The sequence below is a fragment of the Lucilia sericata genome, unplaced genomic scaffold (assembly GCF_015586225.1).
Source record: "Lucilia sericata isolate MDLA Ls3-8-SP2 unplaced genomic scaffold, ASM1558622v1 Contig000770F_arrow, whole genome shotgun sequence".
Classification (NCBI taxonomy): Eukaryota; Metazoa; Arthropoda; class Insecta; order Diptera; family Calliphoridae; genus Lucilia; species Lucilia sericata.
Genome location: NW_023994766.1, coordinates 98,437 through 120,669, shown reverse-complemented (window position 1 = coordinate 120,669; position 22,233 = coordinate 98,437). Strand labels below are relative to the sequence as shown.

The 22,233-nt window shown below is 32.6% G+C and overlaps 6 protein-coding genes across 8 annotated transcripts; 4 read left to right on the top strand and 2 right to left on the bottom strand.

Moving 5' to 3' along the window:
• Positions 1–1,080: 1,080 nt before the first annotated feature.
• LOC119607984 (B-cell receptor-associated protein 31) lies at positions 1,081–10,080 on the bottom strand. Of its 3 annotated transcripts, none has more exons than XM_037962167.1 (3): positions 9,992–10,080; positions 8,805–9,133; positions 1,081–1,388 (listed from the first exon to the last, which is right to left on the bottom strand). In XM_037962167.1, the coding sequence occupies exons 1-3, from the start codon at positions 10,044–10,046 to the stop codon at positions 1,188–1,190; spliced, it is 585 nt and encodes a 194-aa protein (XP_037818095.1). In that variant the 5' UTR covers positions 10,047–10,080; the 3' UTR covers positions 1,081–1,187. The 3 variants fall into 3 exon arrangements, with proteins under 3 accessions (XP_037818095.1, XP_037818094.1, XP_037818093.1); XM_037962166.1 differs by lacking the exons at positions 8,805–9,133; positions 9,992–10,080 and adding exons at positions 4,242–4,862; positions 4,960–5,148; XM_037962165.1 differs by lacking the exon at positions 9,992–10,080 and having other exon boundaries at positions 8,805–9,461.
• Positions 10,081–10,155: 75 nt separating this feature from the next.
• Positions 10,156–10,987, top strand: LOC119607987 (protein DPCD). Its single transcript, XM_037962169.1, has one exon. The coding sequence runs from the start codon at positions 10,303–10,305 to the stop codon at positions 10,948–10,950; it is 648 nt and encodes a 215-aa protein (XP_037818097.1). The 5' UTR covers positions 10,156–10,302; the 3' UTR covers positions 10,951–10,987.
• A 21-nt stretch (positions 10,988–11,008) lies between these two features.
• On the bottom strand, positions 11,009–11,917 carry LOC119607985 (nuclear receptor-binding factor 2). The gene is made up of 2 exons (XM_037962168.1): positions 11,758–11,917; positions 11,009–11,695 (listed from the first exon to the last, which is right to left on the bottom strand). Exons 1-2 carry the CDS (start codon positions 11,779–11,781, stop codon positions 11,051–11,053), a joined length of 669 nt encoding a protein of 222 aa, XP_037818096.1. The 5' UTR covers positions 11,782–11,917; the 3' UTR covers positions 11,009–11,050.
• Positions 11,918–12,146: 229 nt separating this feature from the next.
• On the top strand, positions 12,147–14,977 carry LOC119607983 (SUMO-activating enzyme subunit 2). The gene is made up of 5 exons (XM_037962164.1): positions 12,147–12,270; positions 12,327–12,492; positions 12,568–12,722; positions 12,793–13,080; positions 13,321–14,977. The coding sequence occupies exons 2-5, from the start codon at positions 12,349–12,351 to the stop codon at positions 14,831–14,833; spliced, it is 2,100 nt and encodes a 699-aa protein (XP_037818092.1). The 5' UTR covers positions 12,147–12,270; positions 12,327–12,348; the 3' UTR covers positions 14,834–14,977.
• A 191-nt stretch (positions 14,978–15,168) lies between these two features.
• On the top strand, positions 15,169–15,820 carry LOC119607973 (39S ribosomal protein L36, mitochondrial). Its single transcript, XM_037962153.1, has 2 exons — positions 15,169–15,264; positions 15,339–15,820. Exon 2 carries the CDS (start codon positions 15,339–15,341, stop codon positions 15,765–15,767), a length of 429 nt encoding a protein of 142 aa, XP_037818081.1. The 5' UTR covers positions 15,169–15,264; the 3' UTR covers positions 15,768–15,820.
• A 4,384-nt stretch (positions 15,821–20,204) lies between these two features.
• LOC119607975 (lariat debranching enzyme) lies at positions 20,205–22,216 on the top strand. The gene is made up of 2 exons (XM_037962155.1): positions 20,205–20,551; positions 20,619–22,216. The coding sequence occupies exons 1-2, from the start codon at positions 20,355–20,357 to the stop codon at positions 22,051–22,053; spliced, it is 1,632 nt and encodes a 543-aa protein (XP_037818083.1). The 5' UTR covers positions 20,205–20,354; the 3' UTR covers positions 22,054–22,216.
• Positions 22,217–22,233: the final 17 nt, after the last annotated feature.

The following is a 22,233-nucleotide window of genomic DNA, read 5'->3' as shown; positions in this document are numbered from 1 at the left end:
ATTAAGTTTTTCATATTAAAATATATTTTTTAATTTATAATGAAAAACCGGTTAACCGGTTTTTTCTGAATTTGAAAAATATCAACCGGTTTTTTTTAAATGTCAACTATTCGAACTATTCGAAAACCGGTTTTTGGAAAATGTCGAATAATCGATCACCCTAGTCAAATTTCATTGAATTATCTTCAAAACTGCGACCTGTAGTTCGATTAAAAGGTTTACAAGCCCTATTCAGGGGTTCGAATCGAAATGCAGAATACCAAAGTTGCCAAACGGAGAAAATTTCGATTCGAATTGAAATGCAGAATAGGGGTGATTATTGTGCGTTACAAACATCAGCACAAACCCCATAACAAAAGTGGTGTAGGGTATAATTAATGAGATACAAATAAACATATAGTATACGTGTGTGTACACATCCAGCTAAAAAATATTTATTGCTAATATTTAATATTATTTTATTTTCATACCCATCACCATGATGATGATATTCAACATAAGTTGTCAATACATTAATAATTTTCGCAACTTTTAAAAATATCGTTTATTAACGAAGTGTTTAAAGTAAAAAAAAGTAATTTTGAGTTAAAAATGATTTGTGGATTCTAAAACATGTTATTATTTTTAAAATAATTCTCGTGTGTACGGTTTTAATGTCATCAAAAAGTAACTACCAAATGATTGAACTATTCCAATAGCTGGAAACAATAAGACAAAAATGCAGTAACCATACGTTAAGATAATGTTTCATTTGTTACACTTTGCTGATAAAAACTTATGGTTGATATAAGTTACAAAATTATCCAAGTCTGTCTCGAATGTCCAAAAATCACGATTTTTATTTTTGAATAAGTATTTCCTTTATTTTAATTTCGTAATTATAAAAAAAAAGTGTAATTCTTAAATGTATTTATAAATAGTAAAGAAATAATGAAAACAATAACACACCCAACATTTAAAGGCAAAAAAAAAAAATTCATTTCATTTAAAGATAAATTAATGAGAAGAGTAATTTAGAATTTCTTTCTTGTTTGTTTTTCTTAAAGGCAATAATTTTTCTTTAAAGCCACTTAATATTTATACATTTTAGAAGAGTCTTATTAATGATTTTAATTATACTTTAAATACACTATGTGTATACATACATATATATTTATTTTTGTTAGTAAACAATGCAGTTGATAAAATTAATCATCCTTAGAATTGCCTTTACCACCCTCAGTTGCACCACTGATGGTAATTTTCTTTTGCAATTTGCTGAACTCTTCAGTTAGGCGATCATATTCCTTATTCAAACTTTCGGCTTGCGATTTCAAGGCTTCTTTATCCTTCTTTTCACGATTAAGTTCAGAGGTTAGTTCATGGATGCGTTCTTTCAATTGTGAAATCTATTGTATACAATAATAATAATAATAAAAAATTTTTTAGTTATAATTTAATTTGCAAATTCGTTCGTTCGTTTTTCGTGTATTCATGTAAACAATACTGCAGTAAAACTTAAGAAAATATGTTTTAAAAGTATAACTTATAGTTTAGCTTTTTAAAAGGAAAAATGAAGTTGGAGGATTTGGTTGGGGGGTGGGGTCTTTTGTAATGTTTTTTACGTGTTCCTTCTTTTAATGTTCGAAATTTATGTATATTTGTGTTTTAACATTGGCTGTGATAAACTTGCATTGAGTCCTTGTACACGTCTCCTTAAACTGGAAAGCTGTTGAAATGAGTATTAAAAAATTTTCAAATTATAGGTAAAATAAAACTTAAGAAAACTATGCATGTTTTTTATTAACATTCAAAACAACAAACCAACCATCCATGCAATATAAACAAATAAAAACGTTTTTTTCTTCAAAAAAACAATAAAGTATTTTGTATAGCAGCTTTTCTAATCGAACTATGTACAAGAACTCGTTTTATTTTAGGCAGCAACAACAAAAAACATTAGAATAATAAAATAAAAATAAATTAATGTTGGGGAATGTGTGAATATATTTAGTTCATGTGAATGACACAAAGCGAGAATTTCGGTGTCAACCACACAAGTATATGCACATACATACATATGTATATAATTTCTTCTGGAATACTCACAATACTTAGCATAAGTTAAGTAAATGTGAAAATTAAAAATGTTTGGTCAACATTACATATTTATATCGTTTATATGTTTAATTTACAATTTGAAATTGATTTCCTGAAGTTGTTCCATTATTGGATTTTTTATGCAAGGTCATTTACTGAAATTTGTGTTCAGTATTTTAGAAAGAAGACTTGTTTGCCTAATCATTTTGAAATAAAATTAATTAATATTATATTTTTAGTTCTTTGTCATTTCCCAAATAAATTTATTTGAGATAAATTTCTCATATCATTCTAAAGAAAATGATATGAGAATCAAACCAACAAACTTTAACATATAAATGTTCCGTTTTTATAGTCTCAAAAATACCTGGGAAATTAATTAGCCCATAGTTTAAAATGTCTTTGATAAGCTAACAATAGAAAACTCTTTTCCCCAGAAATTAAGTATATATCACTTATATTCTTTGATGGTTCTACAGACGTCTTTTCAGCTCAGTTCTAGTTCATTTCTAGTTCAGTTCAAGTTCAGTTCTAGTTTAGTTCTAGTTCTGTACTAGTTCAGTTCTAGTTCAGTTCTAGTTCATTTCTAGTTCAGTTCTAGTTCAGTTCTAGTTCAGTTCTAGTTCAGTTCTAGTTCAGTTCTAGTTCAGTTCAGTTAGTTCTAGTTCAGTTCTAGTTCTAGTTCAGTTCTAGTTCAGTTCTAGTTCAGTTCTAGTTCAGTTCTAGTTCAGTTCTAGTTCAGTTCTAGTTCAGTTCTAGTTCAGTTCTAGTTCAGTTCTAGTTCAGTTCTAGTTCAGTTCTAGTTCAGTTCTAGTTCAGTTCTAGTTCAGTTCTAGTTCAGTTCTAGTTCAGTTCTAGTTCAGTTCTAGTTCAGTTCTAGTTCAGTTCTAGTTCAGTTCTAGTTCAGTTCTAGTTCAGTTCTAGTTCAGTTCTAGTTCAATTCTAGTTCAGTTCTAGTTTTGTTGTAGTTCAGTTCTAGTTCAGTTGTAATTCAGTTTAGTTCTAGTTGAATTCAGTTCTAGTCCAGTTCGAGTTCAGTTCTAGTCAAGTTCATATTCAGTTTAAGTTAATTTTTTGTTAAGTTCATTTAGTTCAAATCTAGTTTAGTTGTAGTTCAGTTCAAGTTCAGTTCTAGTCATTCTAGTTCAGTTCTAGTTCTAGTCTAGTTCAGTTCTAGTTCAGTTCTAGTTCAGTTCTAGTTCAGTTCTAGTTCAGTTCTAGTTCAGTTCTAGTTCAGTTCTAGTTCAGTTCTAGTTCAGTTCTAGTTCAGTTCTAGTTCATTTCTAGTTCAGTTCTAGTTCAGTTCTAGTTCAGTTCTAGTTCAGTTCTAGTTCAGTTCTAGTTCAGTTCTAGTTCAGTTCTAGTTCAGTTCTAGTTCAGTTCTAGTTCAGTTCTAGTTCAGTTCTAGTTCAGTTCTAGTTCAGTTCTAGTTCATTTCTAGTTCAGTTCTAGTTCATTTCTAGTTCAATACTAGTTCATTTCTAGTCAAGTTCGTATTCAGTTTAATTTATTTTTTGTTAAGTTCATTTGTTCTGTTCTAGTTTAGTTGTAGTTCAGTTCTAGTTCAGTTGTAATTCAGTTTAGTTCTCGTTGAATTCAGTTCTAGTCCAGTTCTAGTCAAGTTCATATTCAGTTTAAATTAATTTCTTGTTAAGTTCATTTAGTTTTAGTTCAGTTTAGTTCTAGTTGAATCTAGTTTTAGTTCAGTTCTAGTTCAGTTCTAATTCAGTTCGAGTTCAGTTCTAGTTCAATGCTAGTTCTGTTCTTATTCAGTTTAAGTTTATTTTTTGTTGGGGAAATTATTTCCCTTTAAACTGACTTGCGGGCGGAGGAACGGAACTGAATGATAAAATCAATATACATACATACATATGTATGTAGGTGCACCAATATTTTTTATGTAATAAAGCGTATTACAGCCATATATACCTATTTTATATCTTAAATGTAAAAATATATCAAAAATAATGTTTATCTCCCCTTATTTGCTAATAATAAGAGGAGGGACAAAAATTCTATTTAACCTATTTAAATGCCAAAAACAAACAAAAAAAACCTTTAAATATATTCACACATTCAACTCGCAAATAAGTAAAAGTAAAAAATGTATAGACAACCATATTGTTGCATTTTCTAGTTTTTAAAATTTTTAAAAAACATACCTCGCCCAAAGTACTATCTTCAGTTGCTTCTTTAGCTTTCTCTGTAGTTTTTTCTGCCATCAATGATTTTACGGCAGCCGAAGCCGATTGAGCTTGTTTCAAAGAGGCTTCACTCTGTGCCAAAAGATTGGCTTGTGCCGAGATTAAAGTTACCAGACGACGAATAACTAATACCAAGAAGATAGCAAAGCCCGAAATATAGAAGTTACGCTGAGCACGGAACAGGCGCATACTGTGCTGCATTTCCACATTTAGATGGACATCGGAAGTATGGTCGTGGTGAGAGTATTTACGCATTTCACGTATGGCATCCAAAAGGAATAACACTAAGACGCCCATGATAAGGAAAAAGTATAGATGAGCCTGTTGGGCCAACATGGCCAGAAATTTTGATTTGAAGAAACGATTCCATTTATAGGGACTGGCAATTGGTAAAACCAATAATAGAACTAAAGCTATTTCGGCATACAGAAAGCCAGCAATCAAAGTCCAGACAAGACTCATTTTTGTTCGTTTATGGTACTTCTATTGTGTATTTATGATCTTAAAATAGATTTTTTATAGTGTTCTGTTTTTCGTTGGCTATTTCCACTTGACTGCCTCCAAGAAAGCACGGTAAAACTAATTTAAAAGTAAATTATTTTCAATTTAAGCAGTTTTTAACACGTCTTGTTATTAATTTTAATAAAACATAAAAAAATGTATGAGTAATTCTTACTTTATATAGTTATTAACTTTTTAACTTGGCTGACTTTATTTTCGTTGCGTTTTTATTTTCTCATCATCAAACTGATGAAATATTTTGAGATCCACGTACTTAAGCTTTTTTTAGGAAAAAAAATTAATTACCTCTTGTTGCTACTTCACCTTTGTTCGTCTATTAGTCACGACTAGAGTGAACGAAATAAAGATATACAATTTAGAGAAAACCGGTAAATTTTGTATATATTTGTCTCGTTCTAGCATTGTTTATATTACAAATAAAAGCTTTCTCATTCAAGTGATGCCAACAGAATTTATCGATTTTATAATTAAAATCGCTTTCACATATCGTAGAACAAGTCAAATTTAATAAGGGGTCAAAGGAGAAATTATATAATTTTTTATATGTAGTTTATATTAATATGTATTAATTATAAGTTAGTGTCGTCGGCAAATTTAGAAAAATAGAACGAATTCATTTAATTTTCTATATGTATATGGACTTTGGCAGTATGCCTACTATATCCTACTTATTCTGACTTCTTGCAAGAGAGTTGTTTATTGTTGACTAAATAGTCGACTTCGGCGTTTTCTAAAAAAGTTCGATAGTTAGTACGAACTAAAGAGCTGCAGAAGACAATGATGACGCACACGACATTTTTTTTTTTTTTTTTTTTTTTTTTTTTTTTTTTTTTTTTTTTTTTTTTTTTTTAACAAATTGTTGCTAAAGGAGGTGAATTTTGACCCCAATATGAATGAAATTGAATCAGTATTTGCATATGAAATAAAACATGCCACTTATGAAATGAAGGACAGAAGAACACCTAAGGCTTGGTGGAATAATGAATTGGTGAAATTATTTCGACTTCAGCTTGCAGCTCGTAAAAAATGTGACAAATACCCGACAGTGGACAACTTTAATGAGGCTACGTCTGCAATATCGGTTTGGAAGGAGGCTGTTATTACTGCGAAAAGGAAATCCTATGAGGAACAAATTCGAAAACTGAATGAACATCCTAACTCTAGGGAAGCCTGGCGCTTTGTTGGTAGTATTAATGGTGGCAACACGCGTATCTCATCCCCTTGGAATAGCGACAACAACCAACTTTACTTACAATTTTTAAAGGAGCAAGTTCCTGTAGATGATTCTTCTAACTGTACCCATGTGATACCGGATGTCAACATTACTCGTGCATGGGATGATGGTAACCCTGCGTTTACTTTTGAGGAACTTCAGCATGTTCTACACAACAAAACTCATAAGTCTGCTGGTGGAGTGGATAAAATCACATATGATATGATCCGTGCGCTTCCGGACTATGCTAAATGCTCCCTTTTAACTGCCTTGAACGATGCTTTTTTGGAATCTAACGTTAGCGAAAAGTGGAGGACGATTAAGATAGTACCAATACCGAAAAAGGACAAGGACTTGTCGAACTATGAAAATTTCCGTCCAATTGCTTTGATATCTGTATTACTCAAAATTGTCAACATGATGATTAAGGAGAGGATGACTGAATTCATCAACGACAACTCCATTATTCCTGAAGGAAGCTTTGCCTACAGAAAAGGAAAATCATCGTCCATGTGTTTAAATGACTTCTTACACAATGCTGCAACACTGAAGCATAAGGGCTTTAAGGTCACTATTCTAGTCCTTGATATAAGCAATGCTTATAACTGCGTGAGCATCTCTATTTTGATAAAAATTTTAAACAGCCTTCAAATCCCTGAAATATATGTGGAATGGATTACGAATTTCTTATCGAAACGTACTCTGAAATTGGGCGACAAAACTATTACGGTTGACAATGGGCTTCCACAAGGAAGTTGCTTATCTCCAGTGCTTTTCAACTTGTACACAAGAAGGTTACATGAAATTCAAGATGACAATACCTTATTGTATCAATTTGCTGATGACTTTACGATTGTATCATTTGATAAAGATTTTGATTTGGCTGTCGAAAATTTAAGGTCCAAAATAGGTCAGTTTATGAAAATCTGCAAATCCCTGAACCTATCGTTTAATCCGGACAAGACAAGGACTATGTACCTTGCCAAAGGAAGCATAAAGAAAATTCAGATCAAAATTGACAACAAGGAAATTGAACAGGTTAAGAAGATTAAGTTGCTTGGCAGAACTATTAATGCGTCACTCACTGTTGGAGAACACTATGATCGAGTTTTATCTGAATCCAAAAGTGGTATTGGCTTGATAAGTAAATTAACCACCATAAAAAGTGGTTTATCGCCTAAGGTTGCTTTGAATTTATACAAAAGTTTCGTTCGGTCCAAAGTGGAATATTCCAGGACTACTGCTGCTCACACACCGAATTCAATCAATCGCAAAATAACAACATTTCAAAATAAAATTCTTAGAAGATGTCTTGGACTGAAAAGATCTACACCGATTCAGGTAATTTATGCACTGGCTGATGAACTTCCTCCTTCCGAGAGAAGTATTTATTTGACTGCGAGGGAAATAATGAAACTCAAGGTACAGGAGAATCCCACATATGAACTGATCACTGATCATCCTAAGGTCAAATCGAGCTACAGCAATGTTTATTATGAGTTTAAATCTATTTTTGATCGAGTTAACACAGGCTGTAAATGTGAAAAGAATAACGGTTTTACTGCTTATACAAATCTACTCCCGGATCGGAAGGATAATATTCCAACAGAGCAGAGCAGGGCCTTGGCCAATTACAAGCTACGCGAATATGAAAACAATGGATTCAAAATATATGCTACTGATGCCTCCATTGGCGATAATGCAACTGGTTGTGGAGTTTTTGAGATCCACTCGGGCAACAAGTTCTATTTTAAAATTGATCATCCGACTTCCAGTTTATTTGGTGAATTATGGGCCATCATCAAGGCCACTGAAATCGCAATACAAAATGATGTTAGAAAGGTGGCAATCTTCACGGACAGTATGTCAGCGTGTCGACTTTTAAATTCCAATACGATTGATAATTATTGTGCTGCAATTTTTCACAACAAACTTGACCAATCTTATATCGAGCAATTCCATATGATTTGGATCCCTAGTCATGTGGGCATAAGAATAAATGAAATGGCTGACGAAATAGCCAAAATGGCAGTGGACACTGGTGATGTAATAGCTGTTGATCTCACCCCTCAGGAGGCGCTACGGGAAATCCGCAACACCCTGCGCAATAAATGGAACGAAAGATTTTCGGACATGTCCAATGGTACTGGTAAACTTTTTGCTGAAATTTTTCCATCTATTCTGGAAAAACCGTGGTATTCGAAATGTGATTGGTGTCCTAAGGACATAAAGACTATGAATAGATTACTATCTGGTCATGTATATGACGGTAAATACTCGGACAACGGCTACACATGTTCGATCTGTAATGTTGATAGGACTCCTCAACATTTGATTTTTGAATGTTCAAAATTTGACAACATTAGGAATAAATTTTCCATCTTCAAATCTTATGGCAATTTGCAAGTATTGCTCAAGACCAGGAATCTTGAAATTTTCAAACTGTTAATATCGTTTATAGATGAAGCTAAAATTGAGCTATGAATTTCTTACAGTGTGACAACCTGGCAATTTGAGTATCTACTCGCCAACCATCAGCAGAACCAAAAAAAAAAAAAAAAAACAAATTGTTGTGTTATGCAGGCCTTCAGTTCGAACAATAACGTTTTTGTGTGAACAGTAAAAGATTTTTTTTGAACAATTAGCAATACTGGCAGCATGAGATTTGTTGTTGTTTTTGAAATAAAATTTCATGTTGTTATTTCTTTGGTAATTAATTTTTAACCTATTTGTTGTTGGCATTTAAATATTTTATAATTAATTTTCGTCTTTTATTTTCCACTTACCTCTTTAACATTTTTATCTTCCACGGCCTCCTTGGCCTTTTCAACTTTTGTATTTTCACTCATAATATTGCGTACAGCTGTCGAAGCTGATTGGGCTTGTTTCAAAGAGGCTTCACTTTGTGCCAACAGTTGGGCTTGTTGGGAAATCAAACTTACTAAACGTTTTATAACCAAAACCAGGAAAATAGCAAATCCGGATATGTAGAAATTACGTTGTGCTCTAAACAAACGCATACTGTGTTGCATTTTCATATCCAACTGAGCCTCCTCGCCCAGTTCCTGTTTGGAGAATTTTGTCATTTCACGTATGGCCTCCAATAGAAATAGGACTAGAACACCAATTAAAATGAAAATATATATTTGAGCCTGTTGTGCCAACATGGCTAAGAATTTGGATTTGAAGAAACGATTCCATCTTGTTGCACTAGCCACAGGTAATACTAATAACAAGACAATAACGATTTCCGTAAATAGGAAAGCATCAATTAAAGTCCAAACAAAACTCATGTTTAGTATTGTAAAAAGGTTTTCACTGAATGTATTATTTACTAGCTGAGGTATTTAATCGTACTAAGCTGAGCACACAAACTAAATTATTTAACCTTTGTATTGTATTTTGTTGAAACGGTAAATTATAGAGTCGTTTGTTATCATTTTTTGTTTAAAGCTTTTTTTGTTGTTTTTGTTTTCAAATACAACAAATTATCTAACGTTATGTTTTAGTGCATGGGTAAGCGATTAGATAATTGTTAAAAATTAATAAACTTTCTTTAAAACTTAAAATGAATTAATTAAATTAAAGATCAGCAGTATTTTTTATAATTTAAAAAATATCGACTTCGAATTTAATTCATTGGCAGTAGCAATCGACTTATGTCTATATACCATGGTTGTCAACCGTTATCGTTATGCTATCGTTGCCACTAAAAAATGTCTTTTCAGCACTACTAGCATTGCCGCTAAAATACCAATACCGAAATAAGTATAAAATATCTATACCAAAAAAGCCGAAATACCATTACCGTTGTTCTATTAAAAATTCCAAAAATGAAAAAAATGTCAGAATGCTAAAAGAAACCATTTTAATATACAACCGTTACCGCTACAATCCGTTTCCGAAATATGTTTCGGATAGGTTGCAAACCTTGCTATATACTACAAAAAGACGATTTTTAGAACTCTAATACCTAATTGACCAAGGCGAACGTATATTTGCTTCAACCCTCTGGAGAGGTTCAACATGCGACCTCCGGACTAGAATACTAAACAACAGAGGCACCCAATTTCTTTAAAGCCGATGGCATTGATTCTTTTGAAGCTAAATTAAAAATAATGTGGCAACACTAACCACACTGTTACCAGAACAACAACAATGTAACATGCTTGTTTTTTATTTATAAACAAAATCGGAAAAAATAAAATTTTGAATTTTTCAATTTCATTCTCTTCCCACTGAAATAAATACAAAGTAAGCACAATAAAATATCTATATTTCAAAATGTCCTACGAAAATTGGTTGAATTATTTAAAAAGTGCCGAAAAGAATTCCATGATTAGCGGTCGTTGCCGCAAAATTTTCTACAAATTCCCCGATGGTCAACAAATGGCTGAGGAATACAGTTTAGATACGGGTGTAGTACAAAAGAGAGCCTGGCGCAAAAGTAAACAACTAATGGGTGAGCCCGAATGGGAAGTTGAATTGGGCGAAGATCCTCGACAATTGGCCGCAGTGAACGACACTAGTGATTTACGCAACGAAGATGGTAGTTTTACCGTTAAAATCAGTAATACGGAACCAATATTAACGAAACGTATAACAAAGAAAAATATCGAATGGCGCATTAGAAATCTACCCTATAGCATAGAGGTGTATCAAGTCCAAGCGGACGCGGAAAAAAGAGCCATAATAGTGAAAACCACTAATAAAAAATATTACAAAGTAATACCTTTACAGGATTTAGATCGTTGTGGCTTAGTACCAACTCAGGCAAATATATCTGTACATCATCAGTACAATACTTTAATAATAACTTATAAAAAACCTGAGCTATTATGTGAAATGGAGGCGCAAGTTTTATTGCTTTTAAAGGAGGTGGAAACTGAAACTGATATGGAAGAATTATTACAGGATTTATTGAAGAAATAGTTTTTAAAACTAATTTTGATTTTATTTTAATTTTATACTTACATATTATATACATATATTAAACAGAGAGATCACAAATAAAAAATTTAAATTTTGCTTATTACTTTTGAAAATTTTCCACTAAACCACTAGTTGAGGCTACATCAAAAGCGCTATAATCAAAAGATGGCAATTCTAAAGGAGCTAAAGAGGGCAAATCATCATCTGTGCTTAGCAAATGATTGTCCATTAAGCTTAAACGTCTTAAGTTGGTTTCCAAGTTTTCCGCTAACATTTCTTTGGTATTATCGATGGAAAGTTTAGCTATTTGCTCTTGTGTCATTTTGTTGCCATCATTGTTTTCCTTTACTGTCTGCGTTTCCATGCGCTGTATATTTTCCATCAACGTACTACCATATTTATCATTGAACTCTTTAATTGTTTTATCTATAGACCTGGCAATCGATTGTGCATTCACAATATCTGTTTTCAAATTATTACTATTATTGGGGGCCACTTCAATTTGCACCGATGGAACAATTTCTTTTGATTTCATTCTTTCATATTGTATTTTACGCATTTGAATTTGTTTCAATTTACGTTCATAGTCCCATTTTTGCGTATTCAATACTTCCAGGGCTTTGGGTATCTTTACGTTTTTATATGCGTCATCTAAATACAAAAGTGATGTTTCTATTGCCTTAAAAGCCTCCTCGTAACGATGTCTTTTGATTAACTTATCAGCTCTTCTTTCGTGGAAATGGGCCTGCGTATTTTGTTATAAATAATTACTACTTTTTTAGTTTTAAATTAAATAAAAATAATTACCAAATTTAAAGGTGCACAATCCATTTTACTGTATTAACATTTATTTATTGAAAAATGTAAATAAAACAACAGGAATGGACTAGTGGTTACAATTGTACTTTTTATGGTGTACAATTTGCAGCTACAAAAAGTACCACTTATTCTAGTGACTCATTTTGCAAAAAGTTGTACTTGTATTTCACAAAGTCGACTTTTCATAAATTTCAAATAAGAAAAATTTACGATACCCGTTAACAAATTCGGAAATTGTGCGTTTGATCTGCCCTGGTGCCTTAAAAATGGTTAAGTATGCCAAGATTGGACTCGTAAAAGTAACAAAAAAGATATGTATTTGTTATGCATACAAAGAGTACAGTCATCACTTTATAAATACCTTTGTTACAACAGTATTTTTTATAAGGCTCTGGTTACACCGCTATATATAGCTATCGACTACTTAGTAGTCATTGACTTGTCAACACTATATTAAATAAACCGGCGTCTATTTTTTCCATATTTTTTTGCAAAAACAAGGTAATTTTGTTTGAAATATTTTTAAATAAAACACTAATAATTAATTTATTTTGTAGAAAGTGTAAATAACTAAAGATAATGGCGGCTTCTCTAGATGGTGTTTTCCCCACTACTTTACAGGAGAAAATTAAATCTTCCAAACTGTTGGTGGTCGGAGCTGGCGGTATTGGTTGTGAAATTTTAAAGAATTTAGTATTGTCAGGTTTTCCAGAAATCGAAATTGTTAGTGGAACTACATTGAATCTAATAAGATTACAGTAATTTAAAATATTCCATAAACATTTGCTTTTTTCCCAGATTGATTTGGATACCATTGACTTGAGTAATTTGAATCGTCAATTTTTATTCCATCGCGAGCATGTGGGTAAATCCAAAGCACAGGTGGCTCGCGAAAGTGCTTTACAATTTAATCCGGATGTAAAAATTAAGGCATATCACGATAGTATTATGGCGTAAGTCTACTTTAAGAGTTAATAATTTAAGAAATACTTCCTATAATTCCAATGAATATGTTTCCCTTAGAACTGACTATGGCGTTAATTTCTTCAAGAAATTCGATGTTGTCCTTAATGCTTTAGACAATCGTGCCGCTCGTAATCATGTTAATCGTATGTGTCTAAATGCAGAAGTGCCTCTGATTGAAAGTGGCACAGCCGGCTATAATGGTCAAGTGGAATTGATAAAGAAGGGCTTAACTCAGTGCTATGAGTGTACCCCGAAGGCGGCCCAAAAGAGTTTTCCTGGTTGTACTATACGTAACACACCATCGGAGCCAATACATTGCATTGTGTGGGCTAAACATTTATTCAAGTAAGTTTTATTTGTGGCGAATTGATCCAAATTCTTGGGCTTAAATTTGGTCTGTAATGTTCTATAAGGATGGATAGATAGATAGATAGATAGATAGATAGATAGATAGATAGATAGATAGATAGATAGATAGATAGATAGATAGATAGATTGAATAAAAAGCTAGATAGATAGATATATAGATTGAATAAAAAGCTTACTTATCTCATTACGTATGCAAATTCAAAAATACTTTTCCAGTCAACTTTTTGGCGAAACAGTCGATGATGAGGATATATCCCCTGATGTTGCTGATCCCGAAGCACAAGCTGAGGGTACAGAAGAAAAAACTGCTGCTGATGATAATGCCGGCGGAGATAAAGAAATGAAATCTGCTGATGATAAAGAAACTACAGTACCAAAGGATGGTAATGTGGTACGTGTAAATACTCGTCAATGGGCTAAAGACAGCAATTATGATGCTGAAACACTTTTCAATAAATTCTTTTATGATGATATTAAATACCTTTTGTCGATGTCCAATCTCTGGAAAACCCGTAAACCTCCCACACCCATCAAATGGGATAGCATTTTGTTGAAAAAAGGTGAATCGGAAAAGGAAGATGATGCCTATATGCGTCAATATCACAAAACTTGGTCTTTAGCTGAATGTGCCGGTGTTTTCGCGGACTGTTTAAAGAAATTGAAAGCAAATCTCGAAAAAGTAGAAGAAGGGGATTCTTTAGTATGGGACAAAGATGATCAGCCAGCTATGGATTTTGTTGCTGCTTGTGCTAATATAAGAGGATATATCTTTGAAATTGGTCGTAAATCACGCTTTGAAATAAAATCCATGGCAGGTAATATTATACCAGCCATTGCTACAACTAATGCCATCACAGCTGGTGTAGTGGTCTTGCAAACATTTAAGGTCTTACAAAACGAATTGGATAAATGCAAGTCCGTTTATATGCGCTTAAGACCAAATCCACGCCAACAGTTATTAGTTCCCGAAAAGTTCCTTACCGCTCCCAATCCTAATTGTTATGTTTGTGCTGCCGACCCGGCCATACATTTGCGTATCGATACCAAGCGTATGCATATTAAAGAATTCCGCGATGAAGTTTTAATAAAAACTTTAAATATGGTCAATCCGGATGTTATAGTAGATGCAAAAGGTGTGGTTGTCATCTCGTCGGAGGAGGGAGAAACTGAATGCAATGAAGGCAAACTATTGTCTGAAATGGAAATAGTTGATGGTGTCTTACTAAAATGTGATGACTTCTTCCAGAACTATGAACTAAGCATAATTATCGTGCATATTGATGCTGAGCGTGACGAGCCCATGTTCGAAGTTATTGCTGATAAAAATCAGCTTAAACCTAAGGATGAAGCAAAAAAAGAGACGACTTCTGCAAATGATAAAGAAAATGGTAAAAAAGATGATATGGCCGATGGGCCCTCTACATCAAAGAAGGCGCGTATTAGTGAAGTTATTGAGGATGATGACGATGATTTGTGTGTTATAGAAGAAGACGATGATGATGTGGTCGAAATTAAAGAACCATCGGAGGTAACAGCGGAACAGGTGACTGCCGCTACCGATAAACTGCAAGTAAAGAGTCCAGAAAAACCTGTTGCCGTCAAACGTAAACCAACAGATGACGATGTTACAGAAGTATTGGATTCTGAGGATGAAAATGGTCCATCTCAGTCGAAACGTTCTCGAACTACTGCTCCCGAAGCCGGCGGAGAAGTAATTAATATTGACTAGAGTTTTTTAATATATATACTACATATTCCAACTGTAAACTTTCTTAATTTGATTAAAAAAAACAAGAATTCATTTAAATAAGAGAAAATAAAATCTGTATCTTTTGTTACAATAAACTAAGATCGTCCAATAATAATTTAAAAAGTCTACGGTGTTTTTTATTTACTAGTAATAAAGACAAAACATAATTTAATTTTTAGTATAATAATAATCATAATAATATTAAAAATTTATTTTTATGTAAACTATTAGTAGAAATTTATAACCGATTAAGACCTATGTGGGCTAGGTTATTAAAATAAATTGTTATTCAAAAAATCGCTAAAAATCTTAACAAAAAAATCACTAAAATTTTACGAATAATAGCTAAATTTACATCACTGATTAAAAAGGCTGTATTGAAGAAGAAGACAAAGTGGAATTGTTAAAAGGTTTTTACAATTTCATATATTTTAACTAAAATAAACATAGAAATATAAGAAAATAATAATCAATTGTATTCCAGATGTCGTTTGCCACAAAAATTTGTGCCTCATTAATTCACAATGGCTTTAAACAACTGGTCGCCCCTGTGGCTGACACAACTACACGTAATTTTCACATGATGGTTAAACCTCTGCCGAAAAACATTACGGAAACATCGTCATTAACCCAAAACCCAATTGCTAGCAGCGTGCTATCACCAATATCCGTAGTCAGCGGTCTACAACGTTTGCTCGCTCCCGTCTCCTCATTGATTAATCAGGTTGCTGGTTTTAAGGTTAAGGGTCGTCTAAAGCGTCGTTGCAAAGATTGTTATATTGTTGTACGCCAACAGAGACATTATGTCATATGTCCAACACATCCGCGTCACAAACAAATGTCGATGAAGAAACGCGACTATAAATCATGGATTCTCACTCATGCCACACAATCGAAAGTAAGGCCCTATTAAATTGAGTTGATCGTGTTAAAAGTTAATAAATTTTCTTGTTGAAATCCATATTAGTTGAATTTTAAATGCAATATTTAAGATGTTTTTATACCCTCAACCACCATCAGTGGTGATAGAGGGTATATATAAGTTTGTCATTCCGTGTGTAACACCAAGAAATATTCATCTAAGACCCAACAAAGTATATATATTCTGAGTCCTTATCAAATTCTGAGTCGATTTAGCTATGTCCGTCTGTGTAAAACACGCTCACGTTAAAACTAAACAAAATAAATCAACCAAATTCACCAAAATATTTATTATTATCCTAAGCAGTTTGGTATTGAAAATCAGCCAAATCGGTCCACAACGTAAAAAGTTATGAGTATAAATTTCAGGCTACCTCGAAAAAATTACGTTTTTTTTTATAATTCTTTTGAAGTTTTTCAGAAACTACCAAAGATATTTCGATGAAATTTGTCACACATTATTTTGTTCAAGATATTTACAATCGATCGAATATTTCCCATAGCCCCCATACAAAGGTATATATTCCCGGAAATTAGTTTATCGTTAATAACTCCCTCAAATATCAAATAACACAAAATTTTTTGCAAATATAATATGAACAGAAATCATACTGTCAACGCAGATCTCAGTCGGTACACAATTGGACATAGCTCCCATATAAGGTCCACTTTCGAAAATCACCTAAACGCATATATTTCATTGATATTTTCCATAGCCCCCATACAATGGTATATATTCCCGGAAATTAGTTTATCGTTAATAACTCCCTCAAATATCAACACAAAATTTTGTACATGCAAATATAATATGAACAGAAATCATACTGTCAACGTAGATCTCAGGTCGGTACACAATTTTTCATAGCTCCCATATAAGGTCCACTTCCGAAAATCACCTAAACGCACATATTTCATTGATGAATAAAGCTTTTGTGATAAAATTCGAGCTAAATATGTTTTGTGTACATAAAAATCAATCTACCAAATTTTTTACGGATCGATCCATTATTGGTCATAGCTCCCATATAAGGCCCACTTCCGAAAATCATTTAAAAGCTCATATTTTATTGTCAAATAAATATGTTTAGTCTAAATATGAATATGTTTAGTCTAAATATGAATCACTCTAGGAAATTTTTTCCGGATAAGCCCATAATTGGATAAAATTTGGCACAAATATGTTTTGTGTAAGGTCATAGCTCCTATACATTAAGTCCACTTCCGAAAATCACCTAAACGCACATATTTCATTAATTAATAAATCTATTGTAGTAAAATTCGACTTGAATTTTTTTTTTTTTTTGGCATATAAATCATTATACGAAATTTTTTCCTTATCGGTCGATAATTGGTCACAACTCCCATATAAGGACCATTTCTGAAAATTACTTAAATGCACATTGACAATCAAAGTTATCGGGATAAAATTCAACACAACTGTGTATTTTGTATATATAAATCATTCTACGGAATTTTTTTCCGGATCGGTCCATAGGTTGTCTTAGCTCCCATGTAAGGTATACTTCTGAAAATCACTTAATACCACTTAATTCGTAATTAAATGATTACATCCGGATAAAATTCAAAATGAATAATGTCTGTGTACAGATAAATCATTATATTAAAATGTTTTCAAACTGGCCTATTAATATACATTTTTCTCGACCTAATTAAAATTAGTTTGACATATGGGCAATTCCATGAAAAGGTAAACCACGACTGAAAAAATAAAACCCCTATAACTTCTGCATTTTTTAAGATAATACAGATAAATCATTATATTAAAATGTTTTCAAACTGGCCTATTAATATACATTTTTCTCGACCTAATTAAAATTAGTTTGACATATGGGCAATTTCATGAAAAGGTAAACCACGACTGAAAAAATAAAACCCTTATAACATCTGCATTTTTTGAAGATAATTCAACAAAATTTGGTATATGATCTTTTGTAGCACCAAAGACGAAGACTGTTGAAAATTGTTGAAATCGGTCTATTTTTACACCTCGCCCCCATACAAACGGACCCGAAAATATCACTTTTTAGCTCATAATTCTGTTAATTATAATACTATCCCTTCAAAAATCGGTAGATCTAAAATGTTTATAAGCCTAAACGATTATGCCGATATTCATAACGATTGGACCTCATTTGAGCCTAGTTCCATTCAATGTTTAATTTCAGAAAAACACTTAAACGTCCGTAACTCACCTCTAATCACTAGTATTATGATAGAATTTGGCACAAGTTTTATATGAATTAAAATCACACCCCAAAATTTTATGAAGGTCCATATTTGACCCTAGTCACCATATAACTCCTGTTTTTTATTTTTATCTATAAATTGCTTAAACATGTATATAGGTCGGCCATGTCCGACTGCACTTTCCTACTCCTTTTTATTTGTTGAAGTGTGTGTATGCATATATTTCCAAAATATATATTTTATAACCTAAAAAAATTCAGGAGAAAAATCTGTCACATACGATGTGTCACGTACGATATTCAAAAATTAAATCATTATAAAATTATATTAATTTTTTTATACCCACCATCAAAAAAGATGGGGGTATATTGATTTTGTCATTCCGTTTGTAACACATCGAAATATTGGTCATAGACCCACAAAAGTATATATATTCTGGGTCCTCATTAAATTCTAAGACGATCTAGCCATGTCTGTCCGTCTGTCTGTTGAAAGCACGATAGAGTCCGAACGGAAAGAGCTAGAGGGTTGAAATTTCACATAAATATTTGTTATAGGTAAGGTTTGTCTGGTATTGAAAATGGGCAATATCGGTCCACGTTTTCGGATAGCCCCCATACAAGTGGCACCTCGAAAAGCAGCTTTAATAGCCATAACTTGTTTAAAAATATGAATATGGCAATGAAATTCGGATATAAGTAAGTTTCTTATGATCCGAAATCACTATGCAAAATTTTATGAGGATCGGTTCATAATTGACCCTACCCCCCATATAAGGTCGCCTTCAGAAAATGACTGCAACGCTCATTAATGGTTTAAAAATATGAGTGTAGCGATGAAATTCCACACAAATAAATTTAATACGAAACAAATTCTGTCTACCAAATTTATGAGGAGCGACCCATAATTGACCCTACCCCCCATATATAAGGTCCCCGTCAGAAAATTACTTTAACGCTTATAACTGGCCCAAAAATACGAGTATACAGATGAAATTCGACATAAGTAAGTTTCATTAGAGTCAAACGAGGTTTGATGGTGGGTATATAAGATTCGGCATAGCCGATTACGAATGAAAAATATGTCCCACAGTGTAAGAAATTAAAACAAAAAAGATACACCTACAGAATTCGCAGATTTTCGTAAATATTTACATGTACTTTAAAAACTATTCCGTTTTTTGTCACGTATGATATCGCCATATTTTAATCCATATTTTGGAAAACAAGGTTCCGAATGGGATGATTCCTTTTGGCAAATATAGTATTCTTTAAATGAAACAGAATGACAAAATTGTTTTTCAAGTACTCCTAATTTTACAAAATCTATACCACTCTGAAGTCGTACGAATGTCAAATACAATCGTATGGAATTGCCCATATGCATAAATGTTAGTACCCTTAATACGGAAACAAAAAATTTTGTCAATTTATCTAAAAATGAGATAGTTAAATGGGTTTTAATAAAAAGTAGCTTGCTGGTGGATTTTAACAAAGCCGTTACAATTCTTAGAATTTTGAGAAAATACAAAACATAAGAATTTAAATTTGGTTTTCCAAAAAGATCAATTAGTTTTTATATTACAGTAAACGGTTTATAACACATAATGTGCATTTAAATTGGAAATATACATGTACAATAGTATTACCTGTTAGAACAAGCTAATTGGTGTTAAACAAACTTTAAATTCTTTATACCTGGTAAAGTACAATTCTTAGAATTAAAAAAATTGTACCTGGTATTTAAGCAAAATGTTTCATATAAATTGTACTGTATATTAATATTTAGCAACAGAACTATTTAGTTAAACACAAGCAAAACATTCATTATTGTTTTTAAAAACAAATTTTAAAACACAAAAATAACGTTATTACGGAAACGGAAAATTAAAAAATAATACATTTTTTAAACACCCGGTGTTGAGAGTGTTATCACAACAAATTGTTTGACAGTTTGTAAAAAACGAAGAAGACAAGTAAACAAACCGTGTTTATTAGCATTTAGTTTATTTACGGACAATTTTGCTGAGATACCCCGCCTTTTTCAGTACCACCTCAGCAAAGTTCATATAATAAAAAAAACCGTTATTCGAAATTTTTTGCTGAGCTCAGCAAATTTCCAAATTAGCTCAGCAAATTTCCAATATTATTGGAAATTTGCTGAGGATGACGCAAAAACACAACCCTGGGAGTATATAACGGAAAACTGAAAAATAGTACATTTTTGAAACACCCGGTGTTGAGAGTGTTATCACAACAATTTGTTTGACAGTTTGTAAAAAAAGAAGAAGACAAGTAAACAAACCGTGTTTATTAGCATTTAGTTTATTTACGCTTAAAAAAAGTTCATAATAATTAAAAAAACTATAAAAATGAAAATCGCTGTAGAAGGTTGTGCTCATGGAGAGCTCGAGAAAATCTATGAAACAATAAAGGAATTGGAAAAACGCGATAATATTAAGGTTGATATGTTGATTTGCTGTGGCGATTTTCAATCCACGCGTAATATGGAAGATTTACAAACAATGGCCGTTTCCCAAAAATATCAAGATATTTGTACATTTTACAAGTAAGTTAAACAAAATAATCATAAATTGTATAAATTTTTCAATTATAAAATGTATTTCTAATTGCAGATACTATAGCGGGGAATTGAGAGCTCCTATGTTGACCATATTTATAGGTGGCAATCATGAGGCATCCAATTATTTGCAAGAATTACCTTATGGCGGCTGGGTGGCCCCTAATATCTATTATTTGGGTTATGCTGGTGTTGTCAGAGTTAATGGTCTCAGAATTGCGGGCATTTCTGGCATATATAAAGGCCACGATTTTTTACGTGGACGCTTTGAGTTTTCGCCCTATACGGATAGCACAAAACGCAGCGTTTATCATGTGCGCCAGTTAGAGGTGTTTCGCTTGAAACAACTTTCGGGTAAAATAGATATCTGCATGTCACATGATTGGCCCAAAGGAATTTACAATTTCGGTAATAAACAACAGCTAGCACGTTTTAAACCATTTTTACGCGAAGAAATGGATAATGACAAGTTGGGCAGTAGACCTTGTGAAGATTTGCTTAATTTGTTGAAGCCTCAATATTGGTTTGCTGCTCATTTGCATTGTAAATTTGCCGCCGTTGTGCCTCATGAAAATGAAAACGAAATGAAGGATGACCGAAATGAAGAAGACGACACCAACGTTAAACCGTCATTTACAAAATTCTTAGCTTTAGACAAGTGTTTGCCTAAGCGCAGATTTCTACAAATTCTTGACATCAATTCGGAAAATTATACAGATGATGAGGGTGACTTACGATTTGAATATGATTTGGAATGGTTAACTATTTTATATTTGACCAATCATTTGATAAATGTCAAAGAAGCCTACTATTATCTACCCAATGAAAAGAGCACTAATGGTGAACGTTTCAATTTTACACCCACCGAAGAAGAAATGCAACATGTGCGACAAAAATTCGAAAATGATTTGAAAATTCCACAGAATTTTTGTCGCACAGTTGAAGCTTTCGATCCGGCCACTTATAGCAAAGGACAGCATTACAAACAGCCAAAATCACAAATTAATCCCCAATCTTTACAATTCTGTGATACATTGGGTATTGATGATCCCTTAGCCTTGGCCATGCTAATGGGTGGTCATGAATTGAGTCATTCGAGTACGCTCGATAATACACAAGATTCAGCCTTAAGTGATTCCATACTACAAGATGATCAGCAATCAACTAGTCTAAATACTTCAAACACATCGGGCGCGTGTCTAACAGCCAGTAGTCCTTTAAAACGTAAAAGTAATTCGGGGTTAATTTTGCCTAAACCGAAATCTGACGAGGGAAATGTTTCTGTTAATACAGAAGAAATAGCTTTGGATGAAGAGACAGAAACTGTTGAGACAAATACAGATATAGTGGTAGCTGTTGCATTGGAAGAGACGCCCGCTATAACATTAAATGAAAGTAATGCAAAACCTCCAATTAAAAAATTTAAAAGGCGAAATCAGGATATTTATCAGGATAATGAAGAAACGGAAGAACTAAAAGCGGCAGCGTAATACAATAAGATGTAGCAAAAATTTTACTTTTAAATGATTTCTTATAATGTCCATTATTATTTTTAAAAAATAACTTTTTGTTTAATTTCCTTATATTACAACCATTATGTGTGTATATAAATAATATAAATTGGCGACCAAACTAATAATTTCTAGTTTTTTTTCTTCAATACTTGGACC